We start from the raw sequence: 12,603 nt of genomic DNA, 5'->3' as shown, positions 1-12,603 counted from the left end.
TTCCGTACAAGTACGGGCGAAACTTTGTGAGGGCTCAAACGACGATTAGGCATTCGTTTTCCACCGTAGAGTAATTACCCTCCGCCATGGATAGTGTCCTGCTTGCATAGGCGATTACCCGCTCTGTTCCCTCCTGTATTTCGACCAGTACTGTGCCAAGCCCCGTGTTAATTGCGTCAGTGTGAATTTCTGTTTGTGCATGCTTGTCGAAATGGCCAAGGAGGGGAGCCGTTTGAAGTTTTTGTCTAAGCTGGTCGAACACACGCTGGTTCTTTTCTCTCCACTGAAACTTTACGGCATTTTTGTAAGGTATTTCAGTGGCTCAGAAAGCTTCGCGAAATCTCGAATGAAACGCCTATAGTAGGCACAGGGGTTTAGTAATCTTCTTGCTGCCTTCTTGTCCGCCGGCTGGAAAGATGCGGCTACGGCGCGCCTCTTCTCGGGGTCAGGACAAAAACACTTTCTGCTCACGGCGGGGCTTACGAACTTGAGCTCACCATAAGCGAACCGACATTTTGTTGGTTTGGGAGCTAGTCCAGCGACCTTGATGGCTTGAAGTACGGCACAGAGTTGTCGTAAGTGTTTGTCGAAGTTTCTGGCGAACACCCCAACGCCGTCAAGGTAGACGAGACGGCTCTAAGATTTTAAGCCTGCTAGCATGGTGTCCATGACACGCTGGAAGGTCGTCGCCTCTGTGCATAAACAAAAGGGCGTCACTTTAAATTTGCACAGGTCGTCGGGTGTGACGAAAGCAGTTTTTTCCTGGTCATGTTCGTCAACTTTGTTCTGCCAGTAGCCACTCTATAAGTCCATCGACAAAAAGTATCGTGAGTAGCGCAAACGTCTATCGTCGATGCGGGGATGCGGGTAGAAGTCTTTCTTTATCACAGCATTGAGTCGGCGATAGTCTACAAGGAACCCCAGGGTTCCGTCTTTCTCTTTTACAAGCACGACTGGTAAAGCCCATGAATTGCTTGTCGACTAGATGATATCATTGTCGAGCATTTTCTGAATTTGTTCTTGGATGACTTCCATCTCTTTGAAAAAGACACGATATGGTGACGGGTGGACTGGGTGCACGTCGCCGTCGGTAACGATGCAATGCTTCACCACTGGTTTTTGGCGAACTTTCAACGACTTGGCAAAACAGTCACTGTATTCAGCGAGAAGATCAACGAGTTGTCGGCTGTTTGGAGCTGGGAGCTCGGGGTCGATGTCGAGCTGTGGCGGCGACGTGCTCTCATGCTGGAGAGGAGGTTTCCTCCGAGATTGCGGTGACCACGCTGCCATTTTAATCTCCTCGACGTGTTCCACAGTGGTATCATTCGTTAGGTGCTGCGGCTCCTCTCGAAAGTTTGTCACGAGAACAGTTATACGTCCTTCTTGGAGATCCGTTACGCCTCGTAGCGCGCTAATTCCTTTTTCAAGGAGCAGTTAGGCGCTGCCTTCCTTCACCGCACATGGTTGCGTCGGTTATGATACGTACAAAAACATTCGACCGCGGCGGCAGTTTTTCATGATGGGCAAAAACTCGGATCGCGACTAGCGTCATGTTGGGCTGCATCGGCGGAAGAACAGACTTTTGCAGCGTCAATTGGTCTTCCTCGAGGTCGATGATGGCGCCATACTCGCAGAGAAAGTCCATTTTGAAGATAACATTCCTCGCACAGTCTTGCAGAAGGACGAATTTCCCAGGGCATGTCCCAAAGCGGATCTCGACGTGAGCAGTGCCTCTTCCGACTGGTGTAATGAGGTGCCTCAGGCGGTTTGCATTTGAGGTTCATCCCACGCGTCGTCACTTTGCGAAAACGGCGAAAAAGCCTTCCACTCAAGACTGAGTAGTCTGCTCTGGTGTCCACGATTGCCAATGCGTCGTAGCCGACGATAACAACGTTTAAGTTGTAGGGAACCTTTGCAGGAGCATCATTGTGATGCGTAGCTTCGGGAGAGTGGGAGCGCTCCGGCGTTCTTGGAGGCTCTTGACTTCGGTCGTCTTCGGAAACGCCATCTCCATGCGTTGCCGCAGTTAGTTTTCCCGGCGACGCAGGAGAGACAGGTTCTCTTAGCGTGGTCTTGGCGATGGAGACGCTGATTCACGGCGGAGGAACGTCGCGAGGAAAGCGAACGTCGCAGGTGCTCCTCAATATCGCGACGGCGTTTGCCGTACCTTGAGCGAGGGGTGTTAGTGTAAAACATGCCCAGAACCAGCTGTAGGTAGGTGCATCGACGGTAAACGCGGTCTGCTTCACCACAGGGATAGCAGATGGGTTGTCGATCAGTTGTACTTCATACTTCGGTTTTCATTGACGCCGGTTGGTTTCGGCGGTTCTACTGATGTCGCTCATCTTGGCATCGGAATACGGCTGTGCTGGTGAGTCCCTTCGTTGCGTCATCGGCCAATGTTGAGCAGCTAGCGGCTCAACATTAACAGAAGCACGAAAAATGGGCAAATACAACTCCGCCGTCCTGACTTTTTCAGGTAGAAGACTACCACGCTATGTTCTTCTCGCCGGAGGGGAGCTCCGCTGCTACCACTTCATGAAATCTGCACTTTACTGCAGCAGATGCCGACGCACCAAGCGTGGGACGGATGTATGCCCCATCGCCGACACTCCCGTGTGCGATCGTTGTGGCCAACATCACTCCCCAGACTAATATTTTGAACCGAGATGCGCAATATGCGGGTAAGCACATCTAACGGAAAGCAAGGAGTGTCGTCACAGACATCGACCCAGGACAACCAAACCCCAAGACTCCCTCCCTTGTGAAAGAAGCAGAAATCGGCAAAGAAGGGAAATCGAAGTTAAGACAAAACTCTGCCTAAAGGAACCGTAGTCGTGGCCAGGAGCCGTAGCCGCTCCACGCATAGACCGCAGGTCACCTGGCCCAAGCTCTCCTTTGGCTCCACCCTACTCAAGCTTCACTCCAACCCGTTCAGCTAGGGAGGAGTAACTTCTCAAGGAAAACAACGAGCTCAAGACTCTAATTCAGATTCTGCAGCAACAAATTTCCAACACAGCCAAGGCTACCCACACCCTCACTGAAACTATCCAAGTCCTTAAGCAAGACCGATAAGCCCTATCCTCACTCGCCCCTGCCTCTCTTCCTGTCGAGACGGATGAATCGCCAAAACGAAAAATCCGTCGTGCACACCTAACCTAGCAAACCAGGGACAAAGAGATGGAGACCGATGAGACCGAGAAATTCCTTTTAATCTGCATTTTAGGCCCAGCAGACCACTCACCCCTTATCACAAATGCAAAAGCAGATGCGAGAATTTCAACAGCCAATTTAACAACATACGCAGCACCAACAACTGCAAATTCAGCCATCCAACGCCACCTCCAGATTCAAGATTAACCCCTCAACTTATACCCGTGCCACACGGGCAACTCGAATGCCATTTACAACGAATGACATTTGTGTGATCGTTGAATCAGCTCGCAATCTGTCGCGCGTAGAATGCGCTACGCCCGGAGTGCCGCGCGCTGATTGGCCGTCCCCTCAAATGTCATTCGTTGTAAATGACATTCGAGTCGCCCGTGTGCCACGGGTATTAGGCGGCTCCGCAGAACCATAATGGACAGAAGCCTGAAGAAGACAATCGTACGGCAATGAAATTGCAGGAGTTTGTCCAACAAAAAAGGGGAGCCGGCTGCAATACTACCAACAAACAGTCTACAATTATACCAGACACCACCCTGCTGGAAGACCCCCATGGAAAGACCAAGCTACCTGGCTTCATCTCGTATGAAGACCCTACGGGAAAGACCACTGCCACCCTGGTCAAAGACCAAAGTTGCAGCTACCCACCAATGCACAGCCCAGAGGGGCCTCAAGCACACCCTCATCTAAGTCCATCCCAAGTCAAGCAAGAAAGAGCAAGGAGGTCTCTTCAGTTAAGTAAAAAACGAGCGTCTTGGTAACAGTAATTAAACATGAGGAACTGTTATTGTCGACCCAAGCCGAAGATACCTTTGGGCCTGGATGCCACAATCACCGAAGAAATTCAACTAGCCAAAGCCAAACCAGACTTCGCACTTCTCATTGTAGGCGACTTCAACGCCGCACACCAGGCATGGCGCTACCATTGGAATTTACCCCGGGGCAACGAAATCGTTAGGTATCAAATTGAAAAAGATTTCACACTTCTCAGCGACCTTGACACACCAACCAGACAAGGATCAAGCACAGCACGGGGTACATGCCTTGACCTTGCTTTTGTGGTTGAGCCGTCCAAACTCAAGATCACCTGGAGATCCCTGGCCGAAAATCTCGGATGAGACCACAATATCATCCGAATTGCAGCCACAGGGACCCAATAGAAGACAACCATCGCCAAAGGACGTAACACGGACTAGGACAAATTTCGAAAAGCCCGGACTACCACTCCACAATCGTACCTATACTACAATGGTTGTGCAACGCAACTAAAAAAAGACGTCACCGGCGACACAAGTGAACTTACCACCCCCTACATTGACAACCATCTTCTTGGCCTATGGGAAGCCCGCCGACAGTTGACGAAAAGATGGAAACGACAAAGACGCAAAGAGAAATTACGGAAACGCATGGCAGAACTCAACGCCAGAGCTACTGCTTACGCCAACGACCTGGCCAAGAGAAACTAGCTTAAGATACGCAACGAGGTTAGTGGCCGCTTATCCTTCAATCAAGCATGGAACTTTCTTCGCCAGGTGATTGACCCTACCGAAAGAAATCGGAGGTCAGAAAGGGGATCGCCCGCACTATCAATGCCTACAAGGTGTGGGAAGTAAAGGCAGGGCAGATGACGTACCTTTCACGTCCGGAGATCGGTCCGGTGGTCAAAGGGGAAATCCGATGCCCGTCCCACCGCGCGGCTGACGGCTACCAGCGAGGGCGGTCGCCGCGCCGGGTTCGGCCAACGCCATGCCAACAACGATGATCCCGGTATCAGCAGCGTTTATTGAGTACCAGGGGTCCCCAACAAGACACTGCGGTCAAGCGAGCCGCGGCCACAGTGTGCCCGCATCGCCCGCCGACCTGAGAGCCAAAGGGGTAATTGCGAGCGGAGTCACCGCCGGTCGGGCGAGCTCACGCCGCTACCCGTCGTCGCAGGAGTTCGGGGCCAGGGCTCTCGGCAGACAGACGTCCACAGGTTGTGGGGACGCCGACTGTCAGAGCCCGGGGAATCACTAGCGTGGAGTCATCGCCGGTCGGACGATGCTCGCGCCGCGACTCGACCCGTTGCCCGGAGTCCAATCCAGGACTCCTCGACCACACGGCCGTCCACTCGAAGGGCAGGCCCGACTCTCCCTCTCCCGCGATGTCGCTGTTCCTCTGAAATCCTGGAGACGCGCGGAGGAGTGCGAGAGAGTAGGCCAGCAAGGTGGCGCACCCTCTCCAACACGATACGGGACGAGCCAGCTCGAAGCCAGACAACTCCGGCCGGCACGTCCGCGGCTTACGCCTTCTCGGGGGAGGGAAACCAGTGGCTCCCACAGTCCCCCCCTCCTTAAAACATTTGGCACCCCTTTCAGAGAAAGGGGCGCCGGCTCTCAAACCCCCAAAATACAAGACCTGCGTGCTGACAGCACGGGTGCCAGTCGCGCTTACAAATAAAAAACGGGGGCCTTGGTAGCCCCCGGAACTGCTGCCGTAAATGTTCCACATACCGGAGTTCACGACGCTCTGCTGGGGCGATGCACTCCGGTGCCGTAGAATAAATTTAAGAAAAGTTCCTGGATGTCGGACGAACGAAGGCTCAGACACGAAGTCCCTCCGCAACTCAGAGCGCCACTCACTGGGGACGTTGCTCGGCTCACGCTGCTTGTCGTCGACTCGGTGTGGGCCGACCTCCGTTGAAGCGGGCACGGTGACACGCGCAGAGCCTGCCACGGCCACTCCAGACATGGGCGCAGGTGACCGGTGGCGAGGGAAACGCCGGCCACCGAAGTCGAAAGCGCACCTCGGGGACGGCGTCAGGTGACGTCCGTGACCAGGCCCGCATCAGGATGCCTGGTTCAGCTAGGCGCCTCGGTGAGGTCCGACGACTCCGACAGGACCACAGCGGCCATCTTGCCTCGGCCGGAAGTCAGCCCTCCCCGTCCGCCGCTCCTGGCCGCCGTAGGGTGCGCAAACTCCCGGCAGCGTCAGCGATGACGCAGACCCGGCAGGTCCCGCCCAGCCGCTCGGCGTGTCCCCCCGCCGTCGCACGTAGTGGGGGATGGCAGGGAACGGGGGTACGAGCATCTTCCTGAATGACGGAAAGAAGAGCCCACGCAGCACCCCGCAAACAGCTCTTCGCCCTCTCCAGACCCGCAGTATGGCAAGGTCGAAGGGAGAGATCGTTGTTCTCGGTCGACACACTGCCACCGAGGGGAGGCAATGGTCCCCAAAAACAGGTTTTGGCCGGGTCCTCATTGTATCTGGACTCGGCTGCTTGCGTACATTAACCGGCCTACCGCAGGGTGGGAGGCTCAAGTTGGAGGGCAGGCCACGCGGTGCTACTAAGAGAATTAGACGGCACCCTGCGTACGCAAACTGAAGTCGCCGGGAACTGAGCCGGCGACTGCCAGCGGCGGCTGCACCAGGAGCCGGGCCGGGGACTGCGAAAACAACTAACTCCGTAGAGCCTTCGAGCTGCACGCATCCCTAGCGAAGCGCACAGAACGAGGTAGCTTAAAAAAAAAAAAGCCACCCCGTCTATAGTGCGTTGTGCCATTATAACGCAAAGACATCGGAAATCAACAGAAGCCCAAAGGTGTCAGCCAAACAAATCTATCCCGAAGAAAACCCTCGCGCCAACCACAATACAAGTGGCATACAGCGCGCGCGTCCACAGTGTGAGAACTGCTTCTGGACGCCGGCGGATGCGTGGCCTACGGCTCCCGGAGCCCGTCGGTAGCATTACGAGCTACTTGGCGACGTTAATGGCAGACGCACCGCCCGACTCTCCCGGAGAGTCCGACAACTCAGTGTCAAAGAAACGCGCGTTTTTACAAACCCAGATTGTCCCGCTGACCCGCGAGAAGCTCTTTGCTGCTAACAACATTCGTCGCTAGGCCCACGGGGGTCAATCCAACGTGATTTCCGTGGCACGGAGGCTCTGAGGACGCCGCCAGAGGTGACGGCCCTCTAACTAGGTGGGGGTTGGCAGCGGAGTTGGCAACTGTCAGGCAGTGGGGGGACTGGTGCTAGCGACGCCCATCACCAGAGGGGACAGGAACGATAAAGCGTCTCCTGCGGCAAGACACGAAAAAAAGAATGAACAAATCGTGACTCACTCAGGTTTCCGGGATGGCTCTTGGACGTGGTTCCCAAATCCGGGCACCGATGGGATTCGCAACATGGCGGCTCACAAAGGGAGCCGGCCTCCCCAAGGGAGGCTCCGCCATCTTGGCATGGCGCGGCGGAGCAGTGTCACGACAACGATAGGTGCCATGGCCCCAGGGGTAATGGCGAGCGGAATCATCGCCGGTCGGGCGAGCTCACGCCGCTACCCGTCGTCGCAGGAGTTCGGGGCCAGGGCTCTCGGCAGACGGACGTCCACAGGTAGTGGGGACGCCGACTGTCAGAGCCCGGGGAATCACTAGCGTGGAGTCATCGCCAGTCGGACGAGCTCGCGCCGTGACTCGACCCGTTGCCCGGAGTCCAATCCAGGACTCCTCGACCACACGGCCGTCCACTCGAAGGGCAGACCCGACTCTCCCTCTCCCGCGCGATGTCGCTGTTCCTCCGAAATCCTGGAGACGCGCGGAGGAGTGCGAGAGAGTAGGCCAGCAAGGTGGCGCACCCTCTCCAACACGATACGGGACGAGCCAGCTCGAAGCCAGACAACTCCGGCCGGCACGTCCGCGGCTTACGCCTTCTCGGGGGAGGGAAACCAGTGGCTCCCACAATCGGCACTACCCCTTTCCGGAATTCAGTGCCATCTGGTGACTCAAATGGCAGTTTAACTTATACCGTATTAATGGCGGCAATGAATCTGTGGTCTGCAGTATTGTATGGGGCACCGTCACTTTCGCAAATCAACGGTAAACGAGAACACGCGCTTCACTCTACAGTTCTTTTTATATCTTTGTCAGTGTCGATGGCGAAAATTATGTAACCAGTCAGAACGAAAAACCAGCCCACATAGACGCCTCGATAAAATTCTATACATCAAGGGGGTTTGAAGCCGAGTGTGTGCTACTAACCGATGGACTGGACCCGAGTTAGAAATGAATGCTTACGCAGCTCTTGCATCCAATTCCTGCTTCACGCCGCGCTAACGTCTAGAATGCATAGGCATCGAATCATCTGCTTAGGAGCATCTTCAACTTCTTCCTTCATCACTAAACAGAAAGCCGCCATTAGTATAGCACATTTGCCATTTTTCAGATGATGATACTGATTAAAGTTGCCAGACTGAATTCCGGAAAGGGTCTCCCACATCTAAGACATCACACCCAGACTACACCGGCCGTCCCAAAGCTACACTGGAAGAGCCAATCTTCATGCAAGAACTCAAAGACGCCCTTGCATCGACTAATAACAGCGCACCAGCAGATGACTTCATAACTTAAATTTTCTGGTGAACTTGAATGATGGCGGCCTCGACTCACTTGTAGGTGCCGAGCGCCAAGAATAGAAGAGGAGCGCAAGGTTAGGTAGCGCGCGACACTCGACTGAGCGTGCAACACGGCCGGCGATTTCGGTGGATACCGAAGATATCCCATATAGCGTTAGATATTGTAAAGTGTAAATAGTGTAAATAAATCTGTAGGACCTACATTTGGTCCCTAGACACCCTTTAACCACTTGAGCAAAGCCTGGGAACAAGTTTCCATCCATCAAGAACGGACACGCGCAACAGTGGTATTCATCCAAAAACGAGGCAAACCACTCACCATCGAAAACCTCGGACTCATCTCTCTCACCTCCTGCATGGGTACGTTATTGGAAAACTTTATCAAAGGCCGACTCTAAAACTTTCTCGAGGAGACGGGGCAAGTCCCACACAACATGTTTTGCTTCCGCCGACACCTTAGCACTCAAGACGTCCTCCTCCGACTAAAAAAGGACATATTCAAAGAGACCACATGGAACACGCACGTAAGTATATTGGCACTGGGCCTCAAGGTAGACTATGATAACGTGCTTCACTGTGGAATCTTCTCTACCCTCAATAGCACTGACTGGGATGTGCGCGCATACAACTACCTTCGCTCAATAATCGGACGCACAGCGCAAATCAAGATAAGTGACTTGGAGTCGGACATCCTCGGGATCGGTGACAGGGGCACCACGCAAGGGGCAGTCCTTTCCCCACTCCTCCTCGATCTCACTCTTCTCTACCTACCGCAGAAACTACAACACAACCCAAATCTCAAGGTCGCCTTCTACGCAGACGACATTGCCTTATAAATCCCCAAACTGGACGTCCTGGGCAAGCTTCAAGATACACTCTTAAGAACCTGCGGACATTATTACCAAACATGTGCACACGATGGTCCTCAGATGTGCACCCTTAAAACAGAACTACTCCTTATAAAGAGATAAAACTCTCCCACAGTCCAACAAGTCTACCTCACCATCGTAGGCCTTAGAATATACCCACACACAAGCCAGTCTGGATCCTGGGACTCCATATACAAGTCAACAGCAAATAGACTCATTAAATCAACCTACTCAAGCAACACTTGGACGTACTAGGCCAAATGTTTTGGAGACTAACCACAAGATATAGGGGGATAAGGGAAGCAGACACCTTTCGCCTTGTGGAAGCCTTCGCCGTATTCCGCTAGTCTACGTAGCTCCCTACATGAATCTCCTCAAAGCACAACAAGCCCAATTGGAAACTACGATTCGAAAAATCATTAAAAGGGCCCTAGCAACAGGTTGTTCGAAGTAAAGCGCCATGTTAACATGACTTACGGGGTCAATCTGCAACAGTAAACTATCCCCAGTTGAGCCTCTAGCGTACATTATAATAACTCTGAACGACGCGCATCTGGTTCGGATAAAGGATCTTCCTTCTGCTTGTTTGGAATAGGGGGGACAGGGACAAGCAGGTTTTTCCAAGACAGTGATGGTACAAGATGAACAGAAGTCGCGAAAACCAGCGGGGTCGTTCCAAGATCGGTCGTGTCTGCTCTGTTTCATGGTTGGCGCCATGCTTGTTTATGCTGACGCCATGGCACAGTAGGGGGCTGCGCTGTTTGCAACGCTCCGTTTTTCATATAAACCTTCGCACATATCGTAGTGCAAGAAGGACAGAAATGCATAATTGCGAAGCTCCAAGAACACCGATGCCAAGAGTGCTGTAAAAAGCAAAAACCCTGTTTTATACCTAGCCCCTCTTTTCAGAGAGCCTGCATTTGAGAATATTATTGTCCATTTTTTTATCGCTGAGGGCTAGTATTTCGGGCACTGGTCTCACCGGGCGCTGCTATGTGGCCGTAAATTTTGTTTAGAATTGATGAGCCCGGCAAGCGACGATAGTGCGTTCTTATTTGCTCTTGACTGCGGTCGACTGCCTGTCAATGCAATTAATGTGCAAGCTTGGCTCAAACGCAGTCCGGAAGGCTCGGCATCCGCCTGCAGCAGCTAAACACATCGCGCTTAGACGCAAATCTGTGGATAGGTCTTATAGCTCATTTAGTTGCTCTAATACTTGCGCCACACGGACAACTGGAATGCCATTTACAACGAATGACCTTCGTGTGATCAACAAATCGACTCGCGATCTGTCGCGCGTGGAACGCCCCACGCTCGGAGTGTCGCGCGCTGATTGGCTGATCGTTCAAATGTCATTCGTTGTAAATGGCATTCGAGTTGCCCGTGTGGTCCAAGTATAAGTTTTATGAGTATGTGCGTGTATGCTCGTGCGCGTGTGTGTTTACATCTGTGCGCGCGTGTGTGCTGGGTGTGTGCGTGTGTGTTTGTGTTACCCAATAACACCAACTTTAGCATACAAAATAGGAACTTTTAGTAGACCGTAAACTCTACTCCGTTCAGCCTTAAGGCCGGTTAAGACACTTGTGTTTCAGTACGTTTGACTGCGTTGCGTCGAGAACCGAAAGCGAGTTACCGGGACATCTGTGCTTCGTATGAAGCGTGGAATCGAATTCAAAAAATCATCTTGGCTCGCCATATAAGCAGCAGGGATGTCCTGGATTCTCGTAGCCGCAACGCAGTGAAACGCAGTCAAACGAAACTGTCTGAACCTAAGCTGAGACTCTTCAGAGCGAGCTCGCTGCCTTCCCTGGTGTTTTTGGTTGCGCTTGCCTGCGCGTTCACACTTGCGTAAGTAAGGGCAGAAAGCACGCGCTGAAGGCAGAGCTTCTAGTCTTAGCTTAATGATGAACGGAGTATAGGGCTTCGCTTTGCTAGAGGGATCTCGTGCCATCACTTGGAAACATTGACTGAGTAGGCGCCCGCTGGGCCTTGTTTTCGCATCTACTAAAATTTACTATTGTCCTCGCTTCAGACTACCCAGCCTTGTTCTGTCATCGCCAGAGAATTCGGCAACATACATTATGTCGGATTTTCCTACAGGCCGGCAACAGTCTCGTCGGTGCCATGGCGGGACCCCTCTTCAGCGTCTTCCTTCTGGGCTTTTTCTTTCCCTGCTGCAAAAAGAAGGTGAATAATTTCTCCCGCCTGGGTGTTCGAGAACACAAAAGCAGACTTCGCGGCACAGAGCAAACGCGATTATAGTTTTTTTTTTTTTTTTTCACTTGCATTAGTACTTGAAGTCCAGTCTTCCGCTCAATATGGGGACGCACGTGAGGTCATTTGGGTACACTAAAATATTTGAGGATATGGCCTCTCGGCTTTGAGGGAACACTTAAAAAAATCGGGAACAGCGTTTTGTACAAAATGTGTTGCACTCTGTACAGCACGTGCAATTCGAGTGCTCAGTCAATTGAATGCAGGCTCGTCTGTTTCAAGAAATTTCATTGCGAGGTGTTTCTCTTTTTTTTTTTTTTAATGAAGAGAGCAATTGGACAGCTGGAATTACCGAAAACATGTTAAACGTCCCAGCCGTCTGCAGAAATCGTTTTTTTTTTCTTTCTGAGACAGTTTAGAATTTAATATTACCACTTAACCGACAAAATACCGTCGCAAGTAAGGTTTAAGCCTTTTCGTGTTTATGCGCGACATAATATACGCCGCTAGACGTTGCGGTGGTGTTGCCTAATCGAATAATAGTATGATGCCCTACCATTTTGTGGCTACTATCTGTTTCCCCGAGTGGCCCGAACTACGAATGGGGAGTAACATAAAAAAGGGCAGAAGAAAAGGACAAAAGCTCAAATATCGTTGGAGGGTCCCTGAAAGCCTCCTTTTGTCACTTTACGGTTTTCGATAAGGAGTATAGAGCGGCCCCTCCTATGGAAGAAACCGGGCACCACTGAGGTACGGTGTCTAGAACGCGTCCCCGATTGGTGTGCATATCGTTCTATTTCACTCATACATCAAAAGCGGTCCCCAAGTGGCAACAAATGATGTTATGAAAGATGGGGTGTCACGCCCCAAGTGAACATTTTTGCAAGTGGTTTATTGAACAGGCACAAGTATCAAGTGGTACCAGTAGCAAGTGGTACCACTTGCTACTGGTACCACTTGCAAATG

The 12,603-nt window shown here is 52.3% G+C and overlaps 1 protein-coding gene across 1 annotated transcript in view; it reads left to right on the top strand.

Annotated features, from left to right (window-relative positions):
* Nucleotides 1-12,603, top strand: part of LOC120838063 (sodium-coupled monocarboxylate transporter 1-like) — a 167,116-nt gene that overhangs the window by 88,410 nt on the left and 66,103 nt on the right. Inside the window, exon 12 of the mRNA XM_040207804.2 lies at nt 11,524-11,610. Within this exon, the coding sequence (XP_040063738.2) occupies nt 11,524-11,610 (87 nt within the window). The remainder of the gene's footprint in view (nt 1-11,523; nt 11,611-12,603) is intronic.

This window comes from Ixodes scapularis, unplaced genomic scaffold (assembly GCF_016920785.2).
Source record: "Ixodes scapularis isolate PalLabHiFi unplaced genomic scaffold, ASM1692078v2 PGA_scaffold2__306_contigs__length_199485367, whole genome shotgun sequence".
NCBI classification, from domain to species: domain Eukaryota; kingdom Metazoa; phylum Arthropoda; class Arachnida; order Ixodida; family Ixodidae; genus Ixodes; species Ixodes scapularis.
This window is presented reverse-complemented; position numbering and strand designations above follow the sequence as displayed.